The sequence below is a fragment of the Struthio camelus genome, chromosome 13, assembly GCF_040807025.1.
Source record: "Struthio camelus isolate bStrCam1 chromosome 13, bStrCam1.hap1, whole genome shotgun sequence".
NCBI lineage: Eukaryota > Metazoa > Chordata > Aves > Struthioniformes > Struthionidae > Struthio > Struthio camelus.
In genome coordinates this window covers 19858628-19883411 of record NC_090954.1, presented here as the reverse complement: position 1 = coordinate 19883411, position 24784 = coordinate 19858628, and the positions used below count along the sequence as shown (strand labels likewise).

Here is a 24784-nt window from a genome sequence, read left to right as displayed (position 1 = left end):
AGTCCGAGTCCAGTCAGCAAAGAAAAGAAATACAAAAGTAGATGTTTGTAAAAGTAAAATTTGAAACTACTTTTGTAAAATAGAAAAAGGAATGATATTAGGCTACATCAGGTAAAAATCACCAAAATAGTTCCTGTATGTTAGAAATACTTCAAACGCATTCAGAATAAGATAAATGCTGTAAGACGGATTCTGTTTAAGGCATATTCCCTCACCATCTTCCTTAAATCTCAGCTTCAGAGGTATGTAAGCAAACTAATGGCTATCATATACCAACGGGACAGAATAGAACATTAATTCATGCATTTTGCTCAATTCTCAAATTTTAGAGTTAATTATTGCCATGCATATTTTGCGTATAAAAAACAAAATATTTAAGGAGGAGAATCAGGAAAGTTTCTGCTTGGTTGCTTTTTCTGTGTTTTCTTTCTCTTCTCCCCGCCCCCCCACCCCCCCTTAACTTCATGGATACAAACACCACCATATACGTAGAATTCCTTACAAGCAGCTCAGCCTAGTTTTGCAAATAAACCATCCGCCTAAGTTTACAGGGAATTTCAGATCCTTTTGTCAGTAAAAACACTAGAAATTTTCTGTCCGGATGCAAACCAGAAGCCAAGTAAGTATGTCAGTTAACAAACAAAGTAAATCAAGGAACAGACTCATTCCTACCCCTCTTTAAAACATACTTGCAACATTATTAGAAGAGTCTTCTTTTCCTTACTCTTTTCTTAGTATGAAACACTTTTCTCAAAGAGTTGAATTGCCTGAAATTCAACTCTACTACAACAAATCATATTTGCAGCCTTTTGTGACAAACTGTACCACCGTTTCATCATCATTTTACTGTTACCACAACCTCCTTCTCCTCCTGCCATAAGTTTAATTTGTTCTAGGCCCTATTAGAAAAATAGAAGTCTCTCTCAAGTCACAAATTACAACCACATTCAATGAACCTGCTAATGTACTTGCCAAATGCTTAAGAAGTAAATCATTTAAATGCTAGTAGGATTAGTTTTTAAGTCTGCAAGTGATGGTATCAATTCTGAATCATTTAAATATTAGTTTACAAATATTGCTTATAGCTTAATAGCATCATAGATGTAACTTCCCAAAGATATTGGCTCTAGACAGTAATTATATCCTCAGTCTAATGTTGCTGTTAATGGACATACACATTTCAATGATAATTGCAATGCCTGAACATGATAATGTGCCTTTATTAGCAGCTACAAAATAAAGCTCGGTTACAGCTAACTGCAGAACTGAACTATGCTAATTATTTATTCTTAAGATTGCCTGATTTGTTTCATAAAGTTCTGAAACAAAATAACACAGCTTTTTACTGAAACTAAGGTTTTCATTGCAAACATGTGATTAAATAATAATTACATAAATGTTCATGCAAGTTATAGTTGTGAGCTATGAGCCAAATGCTAACAGGTCAACAAGATAAAGGCATAGGTAACTAACAGCAAGTACATTGCACTTTAAATCCTTCTTTTTTTTTTTTTATGATTTAAAAATTAAATAGGATTGTAAGACAAGGAGGAAGACTAGGAATACACAATATAGAATTTACGGGAAAAAAAACAAAACAAAAACTCTCCAAAGAAAACATAGAAAACACGGTGTAGTATAATAAGAAAAACTTACCGATTCCCACACATAACAACCAAGTAAAAAAAGTCAGAACTGAGCAAAGAAAGAAAGAAAGAAAAAGTTTGCAACTCAACTTGATGAAGAAATCAACATTTATGACTATGCAAAGTTCTTACTGTTTGTGTTTATGTCCTGATGGGTCTCCTGAAGAAAATTTACTCTTCTGCAAAGCTGTGTAGAATTTCCAAATAATGGAGAAATTCAATAAAGAAGATTCTAACAGCAGTTAAGGAATAGGCACAATATGTTGTGAAGTAAAGTTCGTCAAGGCATTATCACTAAGACTGGCTGATTAGTCCTGCAGATTAAAAATGTCAGATTGTGGCTCTTTTTTTTTTTTTTTTTTTTAAACAGAAAAGCAGAACATTCTGCCCTAAGAAGCTCAAGAAATCTGCCAAAGTATTAACTTTCTCCAAAGGAAATCCAATTACTTCTCTTGTGAAGCAAGATGGTTGTCAGTGCAAGCCATAAGCCAAAATTCAAAACAACTATAAAGTTTTATAAGCAGTGACACAATTAACTTAACTCGTCCCTTCTTTGGGGATTTAAGTAAGTTCATATTATTTCAGGAAAACTCATTCAAAGTTCTTTCTACTTGTGGCAGGATAGGCATCATGATAGAAAATATGAAAGAAGATCTCTCTGAATTCATTTAATATACCTGAGTTAATTTTCTCTAACTTCCAACTTTTTAAAAAATGGTAAATCAGTCTCTTCAAAGAGGACACAACCAGGGTAATTCATATTCATATGAAGGAATGTTCTTCCTCATATGTATAATAAAATAACATATTGCCAATCCCTTTGCCCAAGAAACTGATAAATTGTGAACACTGAGCTCCTGAAAGCCAAACTAGCAATTTCAATCGCACAAAAAGCTCCTACACTTAAAAGTCTGAGCAGGTTTGATTATTTCAGGATGTCTCCATGCAGGAAGACAGATATTTAGGTGAAGAAACATTGAAAGTTCCCATGTCACTTCTACTCTTTAAAACTTTGGAAATAAGACTTTTCCTTAAAGGTATCACTAAAATCAGATGGAAATTACTTGTGAAATAATACAATTGTATTTGTCCATTTCAACCTTATCTTTCAGCAGTACATTGATCACACTGAAAGAGGAGCGTATGTACTCCTGGAACATCTTTGTAATTTGATACGTTGAACCCGCTTAAGTTCTGTACCTAAGTGTAATATCTTGCTTGCTCATTTTTATAGCTAAAACTGTTTAGAAGAAAGCGTTCACAGAAAAAAGTCACAGATAAGATTTATTAGACTGGATGTCTGCATCACTTCTACAAATTTGGAAAAAAACCTGCAATGCTTTGATCACCCACAGTCATGACATCTACATATTTGGATTCCTGTGCTAGCAATTATATTCTGTTTAATTCTACATGGGGTATTACCTGAATTTGGAAGCATTTATGACCTGCACCATGAAGTGTTTCCCTCCCATCATTCATCTGGAAAAAACATATCTGTTTCGTTTCATACACCAAGCCCAGTTCTGCTTGCGACACTTTTTCCTGCACATACAGCCACAGAGGGAAGGCTATATCCTCTCTCAAAAAGGAAAAAGATTTTGTAACAGCTCTTGAAGCTTTGGCTCAGTACTGGATGAATCTGAGCCCCACTGAGGTCAATCCTCACTCTCTTTTTCCACATGAACTCCAAGGAGATTGGATTCAACGTTAGAGGAGGATCAAGTTGCCACTGAGAACAGTGTGGTAGCTATGGAACAGAGTAAAAATGAGATTTGGCACAGTGAAGTAAAAAATATCTCTTTTCAATATAATTTCCTCCATGTTACTCCCAACTATTTACAAATGACCTTCTGATTATTTAGTTTGTAACTTCATTTCCTATGGTGCTAATGTAGCAGGACTTGATCCCTTATCAACTGTAGTATCTGTATTGGTAAAGTACAGTAAATCACTGATGTTAAAGCCATTTTAAGGTTTATACACGTGAAAAGGCACAACAAAATATCAGTGATGGTATTTTTCTTCTGAAACAACCATTCTTTACTTTTTCTACTATATGCCACAGAAATAAGTTGTACCCAGTTCTCATTATGATGCTTCCTTAACAAACCCTAAATGTTAAACTTAAATGAGAGGCATTTCATGCAATCTGAAAAATATTCAGTTCAATTAAAAATAATTGATGCATGGTGAAATAATTCTTCCCAAAGCTGCTGTAAAAATCTTCAAAAAATAAAGCTACTTAATAATTTTCATCTCCTACAGGCTAGAGAGAAGCATTATTGCATATTAAAAATTGGAGTGTGGTTTTCCCAGAGGTAAAAGAAAGTTATTAAAACAACCTATTTATTGTTGATATAACTATCCATTTGTGCTACACAAAAAGTAACAATTTCAGTACATTAAAAGAAAAGCTAATTAAGGTATAATTAGTATTTTCTCTGTTTTGATAATTAAGGGTTAGTTGGCTATTTCTTTTCAAATTCCTATTTGATGTACCCCAACAATGCCATTAATGAGCAGCTAACACTATTGAATCCCTGATGGCTGAGGAGTTTAGTGACCACTACTACATTGCTTTCATTTATCACTGCCTCTTTACCTATAAATTAAAGTAGCCCTGTAGCTATGTTGATCTACTTTATATCAATTTCTTCATCCATATCAGCTGAATATGTATGGCATTAACCTCATTTACTAGTTTGGAAAAGCTGAATTAAAATGAGATCTAATTTCTAGTGCACAGAACAATTTCAAAACTGCCTGCTAATTTTCACCACCTGTCAGTGTTGTGATCTTCACCTCACTGTAATGAAATAAAACAGTATATATATATTTTACAGCTCAGAAAAAGATAATCGTAAGTGTTAACATACCATTAATCATGAAGACACTAGGACCCAGAATCTTTATGAGATGCACACACACCAACATCTTTACCTGCAGAGATCTGCACTAAAGTTAACGGGATTGCTGCAGATCTCCGGGTCTTAACATGTGCAGGGTAAGTGTGCAAGTAGTCAAGTTCTGTAAAATCGTTATTTTTCTCTTTTTCCTAGTTCCTGCTACGGTGCCTGCAGGCAGGGAAATCAAAGAAATGTATACATACTAAATGAATATCAAAATAACATAAGTCAACAGAACACTGATGGCACACATTAGAAAATAAGCCTGCGAAGTTCAGTGTTGAGATAACACCTGGTCACACTCAGTTTTTGCTTTTAACTACAGCAAATAACAGAGCAAGGAAACGATAACTTTTCTTCCCCTCTAAATACAAAGTACAGTAAAAAAAAAAAAAAATCCCCATTTGCTTCCTCTGCCCACCCCTCACCTTACAATCATGCTCCAACTGGTATTTGTAAAGGGTCCTTATGAAGCATTCACCTGCATTTTTACTTCCTTCTTAACTCTGACCTGCCCAAGAGTGAAAAACAGACCTCATTCCCCAGATTGCTCAACTGGTGCACCTAAGGAAGCAAACTCCTGTGTCTCCCCATCTGGACATGGGGTTGTTTCCCAGAAACAAGAGTCAGAATTACAGCTCGTACTCTTTCACCCTGGCTGTGGAGCCACGGAAAAGTATGGCTCGCTGCAATACTCTACGGCCAGCAATCTTCCCTTCTGGAGGCATCCCTCAAACAACTGCCATCTGGTACAGATTAAAATTACCTCCAGACTCTTCAAAACACAATTAGGGCTACTGTTTGATTAGAAACTGCAAACCAGGGAACCATTTATTGCTCCATGGCGGAGCAAAAAAGTTTACCTAAGTGCATTTTAATTTCAGAATTTTAAACTATTAGATAAACACCAATAAATTAATTATATTATACTAAAACAAACAAACAAAATTACTGCTACATAACTACTCTGATTAAGATTATGGGTGGAATCTTCTAAAAATTGCTCTGCTTGTAAAAGCCGGAAAGAGAACTCCAGAAGCGATCTGCAATTAGGCTCTGTTAAAGACCACAGCTCAGCCTAAAACACTGGCTATTACTAATGTTGTTTTCACAGTGCTGTCCTCATCTGACATGTGACAGGTTCCAGTTTTGACCTCTCTGCTTCAGGAACGGCAAAACTAAACGGAGGGAAAACTGTAGGTACATAGCGCCACACGCTGTACAAAGCAAACATGACAGGTTCAAAATTAAGGAAGACAAAATCTTTAACGTCTGTCAGAATGCAAAGAAAAAAATGGAGTGTAAAACTAACACGACTGACAGTTCTATATCCTAATTGTAAACTCTATTAACGCCTTAACATTTCTAATGTAATTTTTCTCACACATAAAACCACTGAAATAGTCTTCCAAAGTTCTGTTTTCAACGACAAAATATTTTGTTCACCAACTGAAATCATTCTCCCCAAAACTAAAGATGCAAAGGAACTGACAATTCAAAGCAATACTTCATTTCTGTACGTGGCCGTTTTTTGAGAGCACACTGTTAGAACTTTGACTGTAAAGAAAACTCTGAAGGAAAGCCTTTAATCAAGCCATCTTTTCATACCCTTATTAATCAGCTGTGAAGATATGAAAAAAACTGAACAGCGCACACTGTTAGGAGTCACGATTCCCACTAGCAGGATTCCTAATTATGCAGACCCATTGCAGCTGTTTCCAATCACGGTTACAATCGGAAGTAAACTTAGTAAATTTAAGTTATATTTTCTATCATATATTAATTGGCAAAAACTTATCCAAGAAGATACAGCTTGATTAACTCATGGTAACCTTACACTACCCATGAGACACCCAGAGACCCAGATGTGCCCACCTGTGCCACGAACTGTACCAGTCCAGTCCCTCCTGCGAAAGGATTATGGAACAGATGCTGTTTGAACCACTCTCTGGAAGGTGACAAGCCCCTCCTGTTGCTTTTTTTCTCTGAAGACCAAGCTCGTGTATTTGGAAGCAGGAACAGATCCTGGCCAACAGGTCATGCCTTGGAATAGCTGTTTAGCACAAATCAGTGCCCCAAGCACCTAAAAGGTTGACCTATATTTACACCTGTGTTAAACACACACTGGCAACATCACAGGTAGCAATGTGAAGCATCCCCAAGAAGCAGACCTCAAGCGCTGGTCTACTGGCCACAGCAAGGTAGGAGCTTACATGTAACTCATGAGGCATCTGCTAGTTACCAAGTGACTACTTACTTTCTGTTCCAAACCACATTAGAAAGGCAGCTAAAATACATTCTCCTCCAACTTATTTCTTGTACTTCCCATGGCAAAAGTTATGCAATTCAGAAGAGAGGTCAACAAATAATTTCTCTAAATTGAAGGCTTTATAGTGAAGAAAGTCTCAAAAGGCCTACTTAGGACAAACCTAACCTCTTAGATCACATCTACACGTGTAAAGAATCACAAGCCGTATAGAACCAAGAATGAGCAGGAAGAATTTGTTTGCCCACTGTTGATCTAAACAGCCCAGAAAATGCATTTACACTGGTGACTCGTAACACCTGTGGCCGGATAACAGTCCTTCCTCAGCATGGTTAAACAAGGTGTGAACTCATTTCTGAGATAGAAAAGAAGGCAGTCTTCTCTGCCACCTATCCACGTTCAAAGATACAGTAATTCCTGTCACTCTTCCTATCTCATAATCTTTTTCCTTTCATATAGGGAGTAAAGAGTTACTTGAAATGTGTCAGGCTAAAATAAAATCCTGAAATAACAGAAAAAATTGTCATCAGAGTGGTTGATCAACATAATGCACAATAAGCATGCTTTTCTTTGGCTAAGCCATAGCAAACAATCATGACCATTTATAATAGCTTTATCATAGAAATGTAAGACTAGAAAGTAGAGCAACAGGACTTCTGGTTTATTCTGTACTTCAAAGAAGAATTAATTAACTATACCTAGACCAAAAGACCTCATAAGATCTTAGGTCACCTGCACCAGCGCTCCATTTCTGGTATAGTTAAAAGCTTTTCCTAAGTCTTCTTTGATCCAAATTAAGCTAATTATGTCCTGCCTTCCCCTTGGAGAACGCTGAAAATTGATCATTAGCTTCTCTAAAACAACCCTTTACACATCTTTGATTTTTGCCCTACCCCAGTATTCCCTATGGTAGACTAAACCAAAGTATTATCTTTAATATCTTATTTGTGTTGCCCCACGCTCCCATTTGTCTACACTTTTCTCAAAGGTGTGGTGCCCAAAACTGGATATATTATTCCAGCTGAAGTGCCATCAGAATCAAATAGAGTAGAATAAGAACCTCCAGTGTCTGAAATAACATTCCTACTCTTGAATCCAGAAAGGTGTTGTGTCGGTCCTTTTTTTTCGGGTGCAAGACCAACAAACTGTTGAGTTACTCTGCTTGTGATTCACCAACGTCTACAGTATTCTCTGAAATAATGCTGCCAACTTAGAGATTCCCCATTTGTATTTGTGAGTTTGAATTTTCCTTCCTAAGCACAGTGTTTTGCCAGCATTTTCAACTTTCAGATTATTTCTCCCGCTTATTGAGATCTTTCTGAATTCCAATCCTGTCTGCTGCGATTACATTTCCTCCCAGCTCAGTGTCATTTGCAAACTTAAATAACTGTACAGTTGCTCACATGCTAAGAATATTGCAAAGGAAAGGAGCCCTTTAAAATAATAAAGCATATGTTCTCTAATAAATAACAGGTGTTTGATGTCAGGGACCAGACTTCAATGCATTATTACACTGCTTACAGTAGTGGCTAACAGAGGCACACATGACTTAAAAAACACCATTGCAATAACGTTAGAGCTACTGTTAATCTACTCGGAAACTACAGTTTCGGTTAAGCATGGAACAGTGCTTTTCCAGACAACTTATTTTCTACTATCCTACTAGTATCTATGTCAGCAACATGTCACAAAAGATCACTCTACGAAGGCTAAGTTACATCAGTGTTAGAACAAAATATATATTGACTGACAGACAGACAAACAGCTATCAATAATGCTGTACAGCATCAGAGAATCCAGTTTAGTTTCAAAAAGAAATATAATACATATGTTCATGCACAGGTCTGTCTTAATCAAAAACAGTATCTTGACGTATGATTTTTGTATTGGAAATACTGTGGTACTAAAAGTATATTATGGGATCATGGAAGAGATCCCCAAGGCTTTTCTATTTTTCTTTAGAAAGCAAGCCCCAGTGGATTGTTTAATAGGAATGCATTCATTTACCTAGTTGATTTTCCTCCAATAATGAGTTTGCTGTTAAAATATACACGTATTTAAGAATATGAGTTAAGGAAGGAACAAAATTTCTATATATGAGATGCATTCTACAATTACATTAGACTACTCAGCCTCTCTAACCATTGTCTGTTTTTCTAATTGGAAACACATGACCAAATAGAAAAATATTCCTGAAAATGATTTCAATACGGCTGGAGCATACAGAATTTCCATCATCCATTCTGTAAATAAAACAACTTGAGCAATCCTGATTATTTATATAAAAACATATTAATATAGTCATTTGATATATATCGGTTTTCTCTGCTTCCAAGCGTGAGTCTTTTTATTGCATATTTGTAGATACCTGCCAGCAGCACACAGTAGCGTAGGATGTACAACCGTGAGGGTAGAATGCCATCTGCTGCCACACTTGCTGCTACAGCAGGATTAAACAGAAGAAAAATCACACAAGTGCCACCTTCTGTTTTTCTCTTTCTGTGAAACGTATGCAAACCTCACTCATTTTTGTTTTTAGGTCTCTTTTTTTTTTTTTAAATAAAAACTGTAATACAGCTGGGAGTCCAGAAGCCTTTACGCCGAGGTTTTGTTACAAGATCAGGTAAAATACCTGCCAAAGGCATAGAGTTTCTAGATTTGTATTACCACCAGGCATACTTTGGGCTGGTCCCTATGTACGTTAAGATATACTCTCTGCAAGGGGAAGATCTAAGAGGAACCCAAAGAATTCTCACTCTGCCAGCTTTTGACACAGATATAGTGTGATATAAGCCACGGGATTCTATTAATGAAAAGCTGTTGTAGCAGGTCTACTAAAATAAAATAAAACAAAGAAAAAGGAAAAACTGAATATAATTTGACTGCAAACTAAATTATTTTGGTAGACATTTTAATTAAACCATAAAAAAAGGCACAATATTAAAATGCATTTGCAATCAAATATGGACTATCAGTTCTTGCTAGACTGCAGCTAAAATTGGAAACTGCCCCGTGTACTGTTACGTACCAATAAAGCCTTGCAAAATTTCCTCAGCAGTTTTCCCAGTCTGATCACATATAGGACATATGTCATAATAAAAGGCAGAATACAGGATATAATACATTACCAGTCCGATTCATGTACACCTATCTGGAAAAAAACAACTTTCTTGATTTTAGCCCACAGTTTTCCCCTATTTCTGTTCAGTAAAAAAGTTTGGCTTTCTGTTCAAAGTGCTCTTCAATAAATCAAATGGAAATATTTGCCAACATTTTACTCAACAATTAACTGTTTAATCTTCCACATACAATGCAGTTGTGGAGGCAGTCTTATGCTTATTCAAAACACATTACTGAGCCACACAAGTTTACATGCATTGAACTCTTAGTGAGGCTAGCAGAAATTCAAGTTCTGCTTTTTTTTTCTATTGACAGGGGAGCTCTAGGTGATTAAGTATAAATAACGCACTACTTTTGCACACCACTTCACCCACACACAAGTGCTTCTTCCAAGCTTCCCTAATGATGGGCGCAGTAGGCTGGGCTACATGATCTCCTCTAACAATCCGTTACCGCACATTATACATTAACAGGGCTTCTCTGCACAGTTCCAGCCTAGGTGGGCAGAATGTATAAAAGGTGACATCACCTCCTCAAAACTTGTGAAAATTTGACAGAAAGACAGAACATTAGGGGAATTACAGATCAGAGTAACAACTACTGTACAGCCACATCACCTTTGAATTGCCAGAAAGTTGTAATCAAGGAGTTTTGCTACTGAAAATACCAGGAGCATGAGTAGACTTTTACTCTTTACCTTCTGTTACTTAACATTAGAGCAGTGCACCATATTTAAAAGCAACAAATCAGCTTTGACAACCGGAAGAGACACATTGTTTTCTTTCATGAAAAAGCAAACCAGTATAGTGTAAAACTTTTTAATACTAAGTGAGGAACCATCCAATAAAGTTAAAGCACGGTTCAAACCTGAAGGGACAAAAGAATTCTTGAGACTGGGACCATTCACCAGAACGCGTGGATGGAGTACCACAGAAGTAAACCCAAAATCTCGCTCACTGTCACAATCCTTGCTAAAGATTTGCTTGGGGCGCCAACAGAATTCTTTCAGTCTTTCTCAAGATCAATTGATCTCATCTTCCCGACATTCTCTTTATAACATCTATATTATGACTGTCCCCTACAGTTAAGGTGAATTAACTGCCGTGTCTTCAAAAATGCATCTTACTTTTCCCTCTTTCCTATTTAAAATGCAGAAAAGCCAAGTACTGTGAGAAATACAGTGGAAACCACATAAATGAGTAACTGTCAAAAGAACAGAACTATTAAAAGAATAAATCTTGTGTACCCAGCTGTGAAATATAACACAATATAGCAGAACCCAGCTAAATGTTTGAAATAAAAAATTGAAACGCAAAGTAACCTAAAATTGTTTAATGAACATAGCTGTTAAAATATTAACTCTTTCCATGCCAAAACTCAAAGTAAACATCATAGTTAGTCTTCTCAGATGTACAGATGTACATCTCAGACGTACGGTATACTACTAAGTCATTTTCTAGACAGGCTTTTCTGTTTTCATTTCATGCTTTACAGCAAACAGTTACCTTTGAGGTGCGCTGAAGCTGGTCCCCCACATATGTTTTACGGAACTGATCCAAGAACCACAGAATTGCCAGTTCTACTTTTTCATTACTAGACTGTGGTAACTGAGCATCCATCAAAGATATCAGCTGAAAAACTCTTAATGACAAAAAAGAAAAAAAAAAAATCTCAGGAAGAATTCTCAAATTAAATGACATTGTCACAGCTAATTTCTTTAGGAATCCATCAGCCATTTTTTGTTTGCCTAAGTATTTGCAATGACTTTCTTTTGTTTAGATGCTCATTATGCTAATTGACCACTATCAAGCATAAACATCAACATAATGCTTTTCCAATCTCCTTGTCACTTGAAATTCTCTCAGATACATATTTTATACCACAGTGAGCTTGAAAATATTTTCTTTCTTAGACCACCAATTCCATAATGAAAGAAACAAAACTAAGCAGCACAGGACTCAAACTACAAATGCAAAACAAGAGCTGTTCAGGTTCCCTGAAAATTCAAACTACTGTCATTAGAAATAAATTTGTATATGCAGTATACAATACACTGTCTGTCTCACTTCTTCCTCCCTACGACATCTGAGCAAACGTTTTGATTCTAGTCTAAATCTTAGTTGGAACATATCTCCTTAACCTGTACTGATTTCAAAGAAATAATTTCAGCTTATTTCAGCAAAGAGTATTTAGTCCTTTTAAAAAGCAATATTCCCTTGTTTCATTTTCCACCTTCTTTTGCTATCGATCTCTTGAACTCCTAATTTCCTAACAATTTTAAAATTTATTCTCACCTTTCCTGAGCACTGAAATACGCAGTAACTGGAACAGAAGTCAGTAGCTACTTTATCTGTAAGCCTGTATATTAAAACCTCTCACTTTTAATAAAAAACATAGCGGAAGATTGCTAACACCACGCAGCCCCAGGGTAGATTAGGAAGGCAAGAAACAGGAGAAAATGTAAAGCTTGTTATCCGATTCCAGGTCGTACGCTCTGTTTAATGTGCTAGCTAGCAGATGTAAACACAAAGATCTAAGATGCATGCCCTTTTTCACATGCTCGTAGGCATAAACACACAGACCAAAGAGGTGTTTGACACATTCCTTGCGTTTGCCACACGGAATTGGTGCCATTCACAATAATCCCCAGTCTCCTCCTTGCCTCAAAGATTTGCAGAAAGGAGTTCAAATTTTCAATGGTTGGCCCAGCAATGCCTCTGGACTTTTCACTCACAAGACTTCTGATTAACATCAAGAAAGTAGTGCAGAAAGTGATCAATAACTCATAACTAATAAAATTAAGATTTACATCCAAGCATAAAGTACAAAAGAAAATAGATAGCTACCTCAGCATATCCCAACACTGGTTATAAAGATAACTTTGCTTTCGATCCTCTGCCCTTCCCCAAATGATCAATTTGCAATGATAGCCTTAATGACTCCCTCGCCACTCCTGTCTAGATGATAACATAGGAGAGATCAAGGCCACCGAAATGACCTTAATCCACAGAAAGCCAGTATAGCCCTTGAGCACCTGCCATCCAAAAACCGGAGAAAAACTGAGACATTCAAGCTCAAAAAATCTGCTGATACTAAACATCACTAAAAAACCTAAACTCACAATAAAAAATCCAAAACAAGCACTACTTACCGACAGGATAATTCTCCATCCATGGCATCATGTTCATCAGTACTAGTGTATGTTAATCGTCCCCCCACAACAGTACCCACAAAATAGACAAGCCACGCCAGACGTCCTAGTATTAGAAAGAAAAAACAACAGTTAATGATGATAATATGCTAGCACAATACACTTCTACAAGGTATCAGACTGTGGATTTCTGTCAAGAGAATGGTTAGGTTTCTCCCTTCAACTGATGTAAAACATACCCACACAAACCAATCAAAGAATAATTTTAAGTAGAATAGACAGATGAACTAAAACAGCCTACTAAGCTAGACACGCTTAAAAACAGAACAAAAATTAACCTCAAATACAAACTTAGCAAACTCAGCCCGATAAAGATCGAGATGTACAACTGATCTCGTATCCTCACTTGCCTGCTAAAAATTACTTCAAAAGATGGGACAATTACATCTACCCCTCATAGCATTAGGAAGTAATGGAGAGACTGTTTACAGCCTGCTTTCTTTCTTCATTTTATTTCAAACAAAAATTATGTGTAATATCAAACTAATATCTCAATACTGTAACTGTGAAAGTTACATTATTTGCACATAAGACAAAAGTCATGTGTCATAGGAGACAAGCATCTTCTTCAAGCAAAGCATTTGTGTACCACCAGATATTTTTAAAGTCTCTGTGGACTGTTTTGTAACAAAGTTTGAAAGACACAGCTCATCCATTTCATCCATTTTTTCTAATCTCATCAGTTATCTCGTTGTCAACTGTTTCTACCACAGCACCTATAGGATCCGCTGGCAAAGGTAGGTCCTTACAAGCTCTGTAAGCACAATAACAAGTACAGTATCTGCACAGCTAACACTCCATAAGTAACTCCCTGAGTTTGCAAAGTCTCTACAAAATACACCAACTATGCAACAGTGGACTCCAGTAGTATGAATACGGAACTCTCTTAAGAATTCAAGAGAATTACTTTGGTCTACGTCTGCTAGAAACCTAGCGTCACATTGCAGAAACATGGATTATTTTAAACGCTTTGATCTTTAAACTTTGACCTACTGAGGCCACGTAGATTCTTGCCTCATGGTTCTTGTTTGTTTGTTTAAAGTTGTGAACCCAGTAACCAGTGCTGTCCTCTCTTGGCAAGGATGCATATTTTTCCCTAAAGTGGAATCAAAACTAAGACCTGAATGGTAAAGTAACATATAGACCTGTTAAAACTTCCAGTTGCCCCTAAAGGTTTTTTCTCAGCTAAAACGCACTGAGACTGTAGAAGAGTAAAGCTACACTTTGACTGTGTCTTCATTTAGCAAATGTGTTTTGCTATACGTTCAAATGAATCACCTGAAAATAACAACACACTGAAGATGAATATGTTGGAACAGTTTCCAGGTAAATTAAATCAAGTTACATATAAGGTTCTCAATAAGGTTGAGATTTACACAAGCTGGAAGAGATCTTGCCTTCATTATTATGATTTTATCAAGTGATGACAACGTAACTTCTGTAAGTGAAGACAATACCCCAATGAATAAAATATGTTCAGAACACATTTTCAAATGTGATACAAAGGAAAGCCTACAGATAAACAAACGAGGCCACTTAAAAAATGTTTTTGTACAATATTTCTGGGTATATATTGGCACTGCTATATGCACAGTAGCTGCCTTCTAGGCTTTACTTCACGTTTGTTTCACGTTCTCTGATAAACTACTCTTCATTCACATAATACTAAACTTCATTTAAACTTCCTCATGCTTGGCACTGTTAGGTTTTGAAAACTCACAATTGAGATAGCAATGAATTTTCTACTTCTTAAGCTTCAGCTAGGAACTATTAATTATTCTAAGGTATCTCGGTATCCTTATGGCCTGAATCTAACACAGAACTACACATCAGAAGCGATCCTACTTCAGTTAGAGGTGTATAGTATGGTGTATTCTCTACATTTAAGCCCCGTAGGAAAAAAAAAAAAAAATCACTTAAGAATCAATTATATGATCACATATACACTAAAAGATAATGCAAAACACGGAATAGCATGCAGATGATTTCAATACAAGTATAGGAAAGCATTCAGATTTATCTTAAATCTCAATCTTATTTAAGAAATCTACCACAGAAATATGCAATACAATCTGAAATCAGTAACAGAAAAGACTTAGCGACAGGTAACAAGCGTTGACTTATGAGACAAGACTTATGGGGAAGATTTTAAAATATGGCTCTCTGGGGGAAAAAGAATCTATTCCTTTTTCTGAAATTTCAATTCAATAAATCATCATTTTCTGTCCAAAAGAATCCCAAATGACTCAGAGTTCTATATCCTTGAATGCATGGCAGCCGTCAACCTAAAAATGAATCACGCAAATGCATTTCTGCATATTCTCTCCCCGCTCTGTTACTTCTAAGTAACCTCAGATCTCCCTCTTTCACTGTCCTACTGAAATTCTTGAGTGTAACAGGGATGTGCCTCTTTTCCTTGGCTGAGAAAAACAAGGTGGTAATTTTCTTCATAGTCTACAGAAAAATATGGTGGTCTGGTTGGAAGCACTGTCCTTGTCCCTCTCATGCTTTTCCATGGAGAGGACACTGCACAAGATCTCCTCATTTTCGGTGCACAGTTCCACGAGGATATCCTGGAGATTGCATAGGTTTTCTGAAGTATTGGGGTGCTGGTACTACAGAGTTAAAACATCTCTACTCTCACACCGTAAAGGTGAACTTCCAACTAAATACTCTGACAAGAACAGTATCTTCAAATACTGCTGCTGTACCACTCCCAAATACCAATAATCTAGAAAGACAGTACTAACTGTTAGCATCTTTGCCTATTTGTAACTAGACCTGTGGTTCTTCACAAAAAGCGCAAAATTGTCAAGCAAAACCCCATCAGCACACTACAATCACAGTACAAACAGCAGTCAATTTAAGACACTGAGAGATCAGTAACATCACTAGCAAAACACTGAGGAGCTGAAGTGTCTAAGAGAACAGTCGATGCGCAAATAAATTGAGGTTTAATAGCTCCTAAAGAATTCCTATTCAAAGATGGTATGAAAAAGCAGCTGCAAAGTAGTCTGGCTGGTTTGAGCAGCACAGCCACCACTTTGATCAACATCTTAGCAATAATTTAAAAAAAAAATTAAAAAAAGGTCTTCCTTTCTACAAATCGCAGTAACTCAAATTTAAGAACATGGCTGTTTTTCTGATGACACTCCTCTTTTTTTTTTAGCATAATACTAACTAATAGGTATTACTTTCCCCCCTCTCCTTTATACCTTCACTATTTTCGGTTCATTTGCTTTTGCAGCTACTTAGGCAGATGACACCTTTTCTTTTACCAAATAATTATTGCTGTAATAATCTGTAATTATTGTTTATAACAGCAATAATCCCAAAGAAATCAGTCATTACTGTAGATCACAAGTAATCATTAACTACTGTTAATGACCCATTTCTTGGGGATTATTGTTTTAGTAAACCATGACCGCATCACCACTGTTGCAGAGAGCAAGATAGTATAATAAAATGAGATCTTAATATCATATTAACTTATTTGGTAACATTAAAAGCCATTAAACATCTCAATTTAAGTATGTACAACTAGGGGATATAACAGTTATTGTTCAACATGAGCACAAATGTTTTAGTTTGCGGAAAAGAAACATACTATTTAAACTGCATCAAATGTTTTCTAATGCATAAAGGAGTAACCCCCAGAGCACTTAGTCTGAAAGATTCCAGCTGAATGTTTCCTTTTGGCCCTTCAGATTAGAGAATGCAGTACCAATTCAGCCTGCAGCTGGTCAAATGAAATCAGGTCATTCAGTGGAAGTGCTCCCAAAGAAAAGTTGACGGGGTATGGGAGAAAGTGGAATAAGTGAAAAAGATGAGCAGGAGCAGGTATTATATAAATTAGTGAGAAAGTGGCTCCTGCCAAGAAGAAAATTGGCAAATTCAAATTGTCAACAGAAGAACGACAAAATAAATCACCAACGTTGAATAGCATGCAAAGAAACAGCTGTATTGTACAGTAACCTGCCTCACCTTTTCAAAACAAGACCATTTACCCATGTAAAGCTGCAACAGCCATGAGATAACTATATTAGGAAAAAGCCAGTAGTTATAAAGACAATTTAAATCAGAGACAGAGATGACCGAAACAGGTATATGATAAAATACGTAAAAGTACTTCTTATTTTTACATCTTACACTACAATTAATAGTCTTAAGATTAACTCTCTAGTTTTCCAAAAACTCATAACAGAAGGTTTTTAATGTTATATTCATTGTGCAGACAGATAAATGCAGAAAGAACAGAAGTTTAGGTCTTCATTTTCAAAAAATATTCAAGTTTCAGTGGGTTCCCAACCTGACACATTAAAAGGTTGATTTTAGAAATTACAAGCTTTAACAGCTCCCACTCTCTTAAGTGGCATATAACATGTCAGAGCCTATACTCTAAAAATATAACAAGATGTTAAAACAAATGCATCAACTGCCAATATGCATATTTAACATATAGACCACTGGTGAAAACGTGGTGCCGGGTGACTTCGCAACACAAACTCCTAGTTCCAGAAAAGAAGTATCAACAGCTGCCATAAGATGACCAGCCCTTCAAAAGCAAGTACATGTTTACTGACACATAAAACGTAGTCTAAAGATTAAATTAAATACTAACCTTCCTGGACTGTGACTTCTAATGGATTCCTAACAGAAGAGTGTAATAGTTTTTGGTAGTTTTGTGCATTTTGGTCAAACAACTGTACAAGAAGTGCACAGGTCTTTTCATATTCACACCTGCTAACTGTGCACAGTTGCTCCAGCTGTTGAAAAACTGTAGCTGTATCATCCAGTGGATCTTCCAAGCCATCTCTGGAATACAGATAAAAAGTAGCCACTTAACCACTATTTTTGGAAGCTGATTCTCTGCTTCCCCTCCCCTCCCCTCCCCACCCCCAATCTAGCATGACTATCACTGAGCTCTTGTTTTATTTACATACGTGTCTATACACACCCATATAAACACAATAACATTCTATCCATGCCTTCATCTTAACATGTAGTTTAAAATGCAAAGAACTCCAAGGCAGAGAGAAGAGACAGGCAGTACAAAACACAGAAAGGTAAACGCTGAAGGACCATGTTTATTAGTACCTCCTTTCTTCCGTTAAGGTAAATGCACAGTGGACCTCAAATAGAAGACTAACAAGGAGCACCTGTCTCAGTGGATGGGGAGAAAGAATGGCATGGAAAACTTAACAGAAACGGACTTTGCACACTCATCAAATTAAGCACAAGACCATGATAGCAAATCTGACAACCAAACTTCAGTAAAATTCCGTGCAGCTGCTCTATAAATCTTTATTACAGGATCCGCTATAAACAAGCTGTGATCCTGCAGGATGCCTACGACAAAGAGACCATTAGCTCTTGCCTCAAAGTATAATCATTCTCATTACATAAATCCAGTAGGAATGGTTTATTTGTCAGAAGATTACGCTGTTATTGTCTAGGCAATGAACAATCTGTAGAGTTTTCAGAAAGGCTCCACAGGGTACAGACAACAGCATCCTTTCCTTATGTATGTAAGCATGACTTTGTAGGGTGAAAACGGGGCTCAAGAGAGAATCAGAGTGAAACAGGCCGTGAAAATAAAAATCTAAATCTGACCTTTAAACAAGTAACAGACTGAAATCTCAGTACTTAGGTACTACTCTACAGGTAGAAAGGCCATCAAATCAGTGAACTCACTGACCCTGGAATACTTCATATAAAACTGGAAATGACTTTTTTCCAGAGAAAAATGAATCTCCTTGATATGAGAAGGCTGAATCACAGTAAGGATGAAAAATACTTTTCGCTGATCTAGAGCCAATCAGGCTTATCACGACTGTCCTAGAATCCCTTTGGGTAGAGTTGGATGAATGCGCCCTCTTGCTATCACCTAGACTTTGAAAGACGTAAATCAGCTGAGAATACTAACATCCAAGATGATCTGAACCAGACCCGTCCTCAGGTATTCAGAAATACCTGAAATAAAAGAGCTTCTTTTAGCCTGTAGAAAAGCCTTCTCTTGTCGACCCTTCTGTAGAAGAATCCTTAGTTCCTCGTTCATACATACTCAGAAGAGCTAATAGCTACTCAACCCCCCCCCCACCCCAAAGGAGCAAAATTGACTTTTCTTCCACTGTTATTTCTTTGTCTGAAGGGTGACTTTTTTTTTTTTTTTAAAAGGAAAACTATAACTCCAGAAAACTGATGTTTTTTTGCAAAAGTACCAATTAATCTCCTTGGAGCAAGCCGAATAAGTTCTGTGAAATCAGTTCCCAGATATCTCAGGTTTCTCAAGAATGGCCTGAACATTTGATATTAAAGTCTGCATTTAATATTGCTGTCTACAGAAAAGTTACAACAAAGGGTCTGCATCACGGAAGAGAATATGACAATACCAGAGAGGTATAAAAATCACTTAAAACTGAAGCTGTCAGATGGGAACAGATACACACTGACAGCATTATCAAGATTAAGTCTTAAGAAAGATACAGACCGGTAAAAAGAAGATCAGTACTTTCCTTTTCTTTTCCCCATAGGCTATTTTCAGAGTAGAATGCTTACTCTTCCACAGAACAAAGTAACAAGGACATCCAGAAGAATCCCTCATCAATGTCAACCATAAATAAACTGGATTTTCCATGCTGATAGTGATGCTGGTGACGATGACAGCACATTTTGATGGAGCTGGTTGTGCCAGATGGTGCCACTCAGAAGCTCAACCCTACTGAGTCTTCACGTCAAGAAGCTGATCTGGAGCATACCATTCAGTACAGGAGAAAGCTGAGACAGGAAGGTGCACCCTGAGATTCTATTACAGAAAAGCAGAACAGAGAAGATAATTTAAAACGCCAGAAGAAGCGTAGGCAGGTTGAGAGAAGGCCCAAGAAAATTAACTGCACCGGCAATCAGCTGCTTGTCCTTCCCTGTCATAGCTCTGAACACTGAAAGCTCCTGTAGGGACTACTAATTCTTGCTGCTGAGACAACTACCAGAGAAGTTCACTTTTTTTGAACCATTAGGCAGTCAGGCTTCAACATACCCATGGTGACAACTTAAGGCAAATAACTACTGCGAACGTAGCTTAATCACTAAGCAGATCGATGACAGGTTACATAATTTGCAGACACAGGAAATTTTAGCTAAGCAGAGACATGGACAACAGTGATGAGGTTGGATGCACTCCCTCACACAAACAGAACACATGACATCATTGCAGCAATGGAGAACTGACAACGGAAAGCGCATGTGACCTTGTTATTCAGTCCCACAGTCTGACACTAGATCCCACCAGCAGGAATTCATAAAAACTTTCCTAGAAAATTCAATCCTCTCAGCACTCTAAACGCTTTTGTTGTTGTTGTTGTTGTTGTTTGATTACACTGTGGACTTATGGAATGTCTACTTAAGGCATCAAAAAAGATTTGAGCTAAGAAGTTCTAAGTCAGCCAGTTTCAATCTTGCCACTTCAGCTTGTTCTACTCTGTCTCAGTCTTACTTAGGAGTGGGGTTCTTTTCTGCTTTCCCCCATTAATCTGTCCTCCTGGGCCTGAGAAGTGACTCATCTAGCAGCATAGATAAACAGGTCGGAATTGAAAAACAGAGTTAATCCACATAGCTTTTCAGAAAAAAAGTCTTTCCAAAATATGAGGATGTGAGAGGAAAAACAACTAGAATTTAAATTTAATTTCTGTTTAGTAGCTCATTTTAAACATAACAGGCAAGATTTTGGGCTGAATTCAATAAGCAAAAGGAGTAAAATTATATCAGCCAATTAAGATAATCTAATGAAATTGCCAGAGTAAGCAGAACCAGTGTACTTTGATTTTAAACATAACATGCCAGTAAATCAGAAAATTAAATGTTCTATATTACAGCTTTAAAGTTGCAATTAGAAGTTTACCTTATAACTACAGGAACAGATTCCAGTCTAGAAGTAATATAGGCTTTTGTTATCTCAGGTGCATAGGTATCTAAGAGGTGGGGTTCTGCTGTTTTCACAAAGGGTACAGATGCTACCATTCTTTGCCACAGAGTTAGCAAATAATGAACACTATTTGGAGCAAAGTCCCAGTGCTATAAGAAAACAAAAACATGTTTCTGTTAAAGAATCCCAGTGTGAAATTTTAGTTGTGAAACATGATGCTTTTTTCTTAAGTAGTTTTACTCATCCACAATAATTACAGAAGGACCCAGTCAGGATTAAGATATACTACGGAACACATTACAGACTTGATCCATGGTCACTGCAATACGTAACCTGAAGGGATGCCCACTTCCCCCAAGTGGGATCCACAGCCCGAAACTCAAGAGTTAAGCCTAGACTCTTACACTGTGTCACATGGCAAGATTTAAATGCTATAAAAGGGCCATTCAAAAATCCTAAATGTGGAGGGAGGAGCTGTCTACAGCCACCCAATAGGAAAAGTAAAGCACAGAAGCGCGTCTCAACTCTCTTTTCTCTCCAAAGCTTATGGAGCTGCCAAGGGTCACTCCAGAATTTAAAGGCCAAAATCCTTTCCTGAAGGTTGGTATCTTGAACCGTTACTCTGAAGACCACAAAAAGACACTAGGGGAAACGACAAATAACACTATTACTTAAACGGTGTGCACATCCTCCTCTTGGAAGGAGGAAAAAGAAACCCAGAAAGCTTTTAACCCTGTGAGAATCTTGATCCTGTGATCTGCGTGATTTTGATGCAGATTTGGGTCCCTAGCTTCTGAATCAGACTCAGGCAGAAGCTTTGCATTCAGCTGCTCAGCATACAGACAACTGCACATACGTGCAAAAGCAGAACTCCAGGCATCTAGTCAGTTTAAGCACTTCAAAACTTACATGAGAGCACAGGTATAGGTATTTCAGGGTTGGACAGAGGGTTTGAGTTTTTTGTGGGTTTTTTTTTTTTTGGAGGGTGAGGACTAAGAGTGGAGGACTCCAATCCATCTATGTCCTATTTCTTCTTTATATCTGCCCACAACACAACTCTACAAGAGCAGGAACCAGTTGTAAAGAATTTCTAGGTCTGCCTTACAACACTGACAAATTAAAATATTTTTAGGTGAATGCAAGCCTCACCACCTCCTCAAACACAAAGACCCCCAAAACAACAAAGAGAAGCAACCCCAATCCTCATTTGTCTTTCAAGAGTTGAAGAAAGCATAACATTTCCGTACATGTTCTTACCTGTAGGCTAGTAATAGTAAAATTTGCTATAAGTCGGATAACTTCTGGGTAATCCTTCACCATTACTAGCTCTCCTAGCTGGTAGTTTGTCTTTAGTCGAGCCAAAAAACGACAGAATTCGTGGTAATTACCCGGATCAGACAAACCCTACATTTGAAGAAGCAAATTTTTAAAAGTTAACAGCTTAGGCTAATAGAAGTGTTATGAGTACTACTGCTGGTCAGGCGACAATTTTATTTGCATGGGTTTTTTGCTTTGTTTTGAATAGGAAATCAAAGTGACCAGATGGCTGGGTGAAAGTGGTTTTGACAGATTTAGTAAATGAAGGAAGACTGTGACTGGAAAAACAAATCCACACCTGCCTTAGCAATTTAAAGAAATAAAATTAAAAATAAAAAGATACCTGTGGATTTTCAAGTATTTGTTTCACTCCTTTGATTAGATTACCAAGATACTTGGCACGTTCTGGATTGCTGAATAAAGATCTCCTTGTAGAAGCAAACTGAACTAAACAAGAAAGTGCCTAAAGAATAAAACAATTGTAAGACAAAAAAAAATAATAAACTGTCAGAATAATCATCTCTTATCTTTTGGAGGATTCCAATCCACTGAAGCCTGTAGTACATTCAAGGCTGAAGACTACTTTTGCTGCAATATCTCTAGGATCACTGAATATAAACATGGCTCAGTTTCAAAATTCCCTTTTACAATGGCTTACGATTTTATCAGACTAAATTAGGTGGATGCTTTCTATGCGGCTGAGTGATGCTGAATTTGGGGCGGTTTCTGAATGCTTTCAGGCTCAGAAATGGAAACTGGGGCTGAAGTTCAAAGAAAAGATATGATGACTGGGCACTGAGCCAAGCAGTTAATAATCGCAGGACTCATACTATGCTAACGCACAGAATAAATCAGGGTCTTTTGGACAAAGTACAGATGTAAAAGGAGTATTTTCTGAAATTATTTAAGCGTAAATCACTATGCTTCACTTACTAACTGAGACAGCATTGGTGGAAGGGAATGATACAAATCAAAAAACAGGTCCAAGGTCTCTGGCTCCAGGAAGACTAGGGAAAAAGATAAGTTGGTTTTATCACTCTCCACCAGCAATAATTAAGTATCTTCATGAAAAGAATTTTCTTCTTTTTAATAGAAAAATTAAGAATGAGTTCACTGTAGTCAAGAATAAACTAAGGACAGATGTATTAATTAGCTCATTGCACGATATTAAGCAACGCGCTGTTCTCTATCACATTTACTCTATCCGGTATCTCATACAGAAAACTTCCTTTGAACTGCAAATCATGCAATAACTAGAGAATGCTGCTCTATAATAGAAGTACATATGCACTTTACCATTCCTTTTTTTAATCTGAGACATGCCTTAGTGTATTACTGCAATAACCTGAAGAAATCAGTTAGCTAGCAAAGGCAAGTCTTTAACTAAAGATACACAAACTGCTTTAGGTAGATAAACAGAAAATACTATTTTAAAGACCGCGTTACCAATTCACTGTGGAAGCACATCAAGTGGACTACAATACTACCCTCTTTTGCTGGGAAGTAGCAAGGGTAGAAACAGGGTAGAAAATTCACTGATAATTCATAATTAAGTACCTCACAAATTAGACAGTATTACCAAGGTGTTCAATTTAATAAGCATTATTTTACGTGAAGACTTGTGCAAGGTGGTCTACAGCAAAAGTTAATCTCCTTAAGCAGTCTCCATGTGGAAGGAAAAAGGCAGACTCCTCCAAGGAAAATTTAAAGTATCTAAATTAAAATCTTGGGAAAAACTCTCCCCCAAGGAAAATTTAAAGTATCTAAATTAAAATCTTGGGAAAAACTCTCCCCTCCACCTTCCTAGGTTGTCTTGGAAGACTGCTGTCACCTGGCCAAAGTCAGCCTTTCATAAACATTCCCCTATTTGCCATATATTATTACTCTTTGTTCCTCAAACTGTGATTAGAGGCACCGTGCTTCAGGGCAAAAGGAACAGAATTATGCCTGGAAGCTGATGAAGAGTAGAGCTGTTGAAATCAGGAGGAGTATCAAATACTGCAAAGTTTCATATTGTATAAGCAAGCCAAATTTAAACCTTCCGTTCTTGGGTATAGGAAACAGTCTAGCTGCTTTAGTCGGAAGTAACAGACTTCTAGGCAGACTAATTTATTTTTGCCAAAAAGCAGCTCCATACTGGAGCTCCATACTGCTGCAAAACTGCTTCTGCTATCCAAGATAATTTTGTTAAAGCTAGCTTGGACTTCTTTGTACTATACTGCATCAGCGCTGTAGATGTCCAGGAAATCAATTCTCTAGAGTCTAAGAGCCAAGATACAAGCCTTCTGCTGCCTTCATTAACAAAACTCACATAGTGGAGCAAACAACTGCACTAAAAGAGCTTTCACGTAATTTACTCATCAGGAAGAGGAGGAGAGGAAACAGACATGCTAC

At 37.1% G+C, this 24784-nt stretch overlaps 1 protein-coding gene across 3 annotated transcripts in view; it reads right to left on the bottom strand.

Moving 5' to 3' along the window:
- RANBP17 (RAN binding protein 17) overlaps nt 1–24784 on the bottom strand; it is a 170508-nt gene that overhangs the window by 129660 nt on the left and 16064 nt on the right. For all 3 annotated transcript variants that reach the window (XM_068959443.1, XM_068959444.1, XM_068959445.1), the window contains 7 exons: nt 23324–23397; nt 22734–22853; nt 22331–22477; nt 21050–21222; nt 17774–17967; nt 13093–13198; nt 11447–11582 (listed from right to left, as the gene is read on the bottom strand). In XM_068959443.1, coding sequence (XP_068815544.1) covers nt 11447–11582; nt 13093–13198; nt 17774–17967; nt 21050–21222; nt 22331–22477; nt 22734–22853; nt 23324–23397 — 950 coding nt within the window. The remainder of the gene's footprint in view (nt 1–11446; nt 11583–13092; nt 13199–17773; nt 17968–21049; nt 21223–22330; nt 22478–22733; nt 22854–23323; nt 23398–24784) is intronic.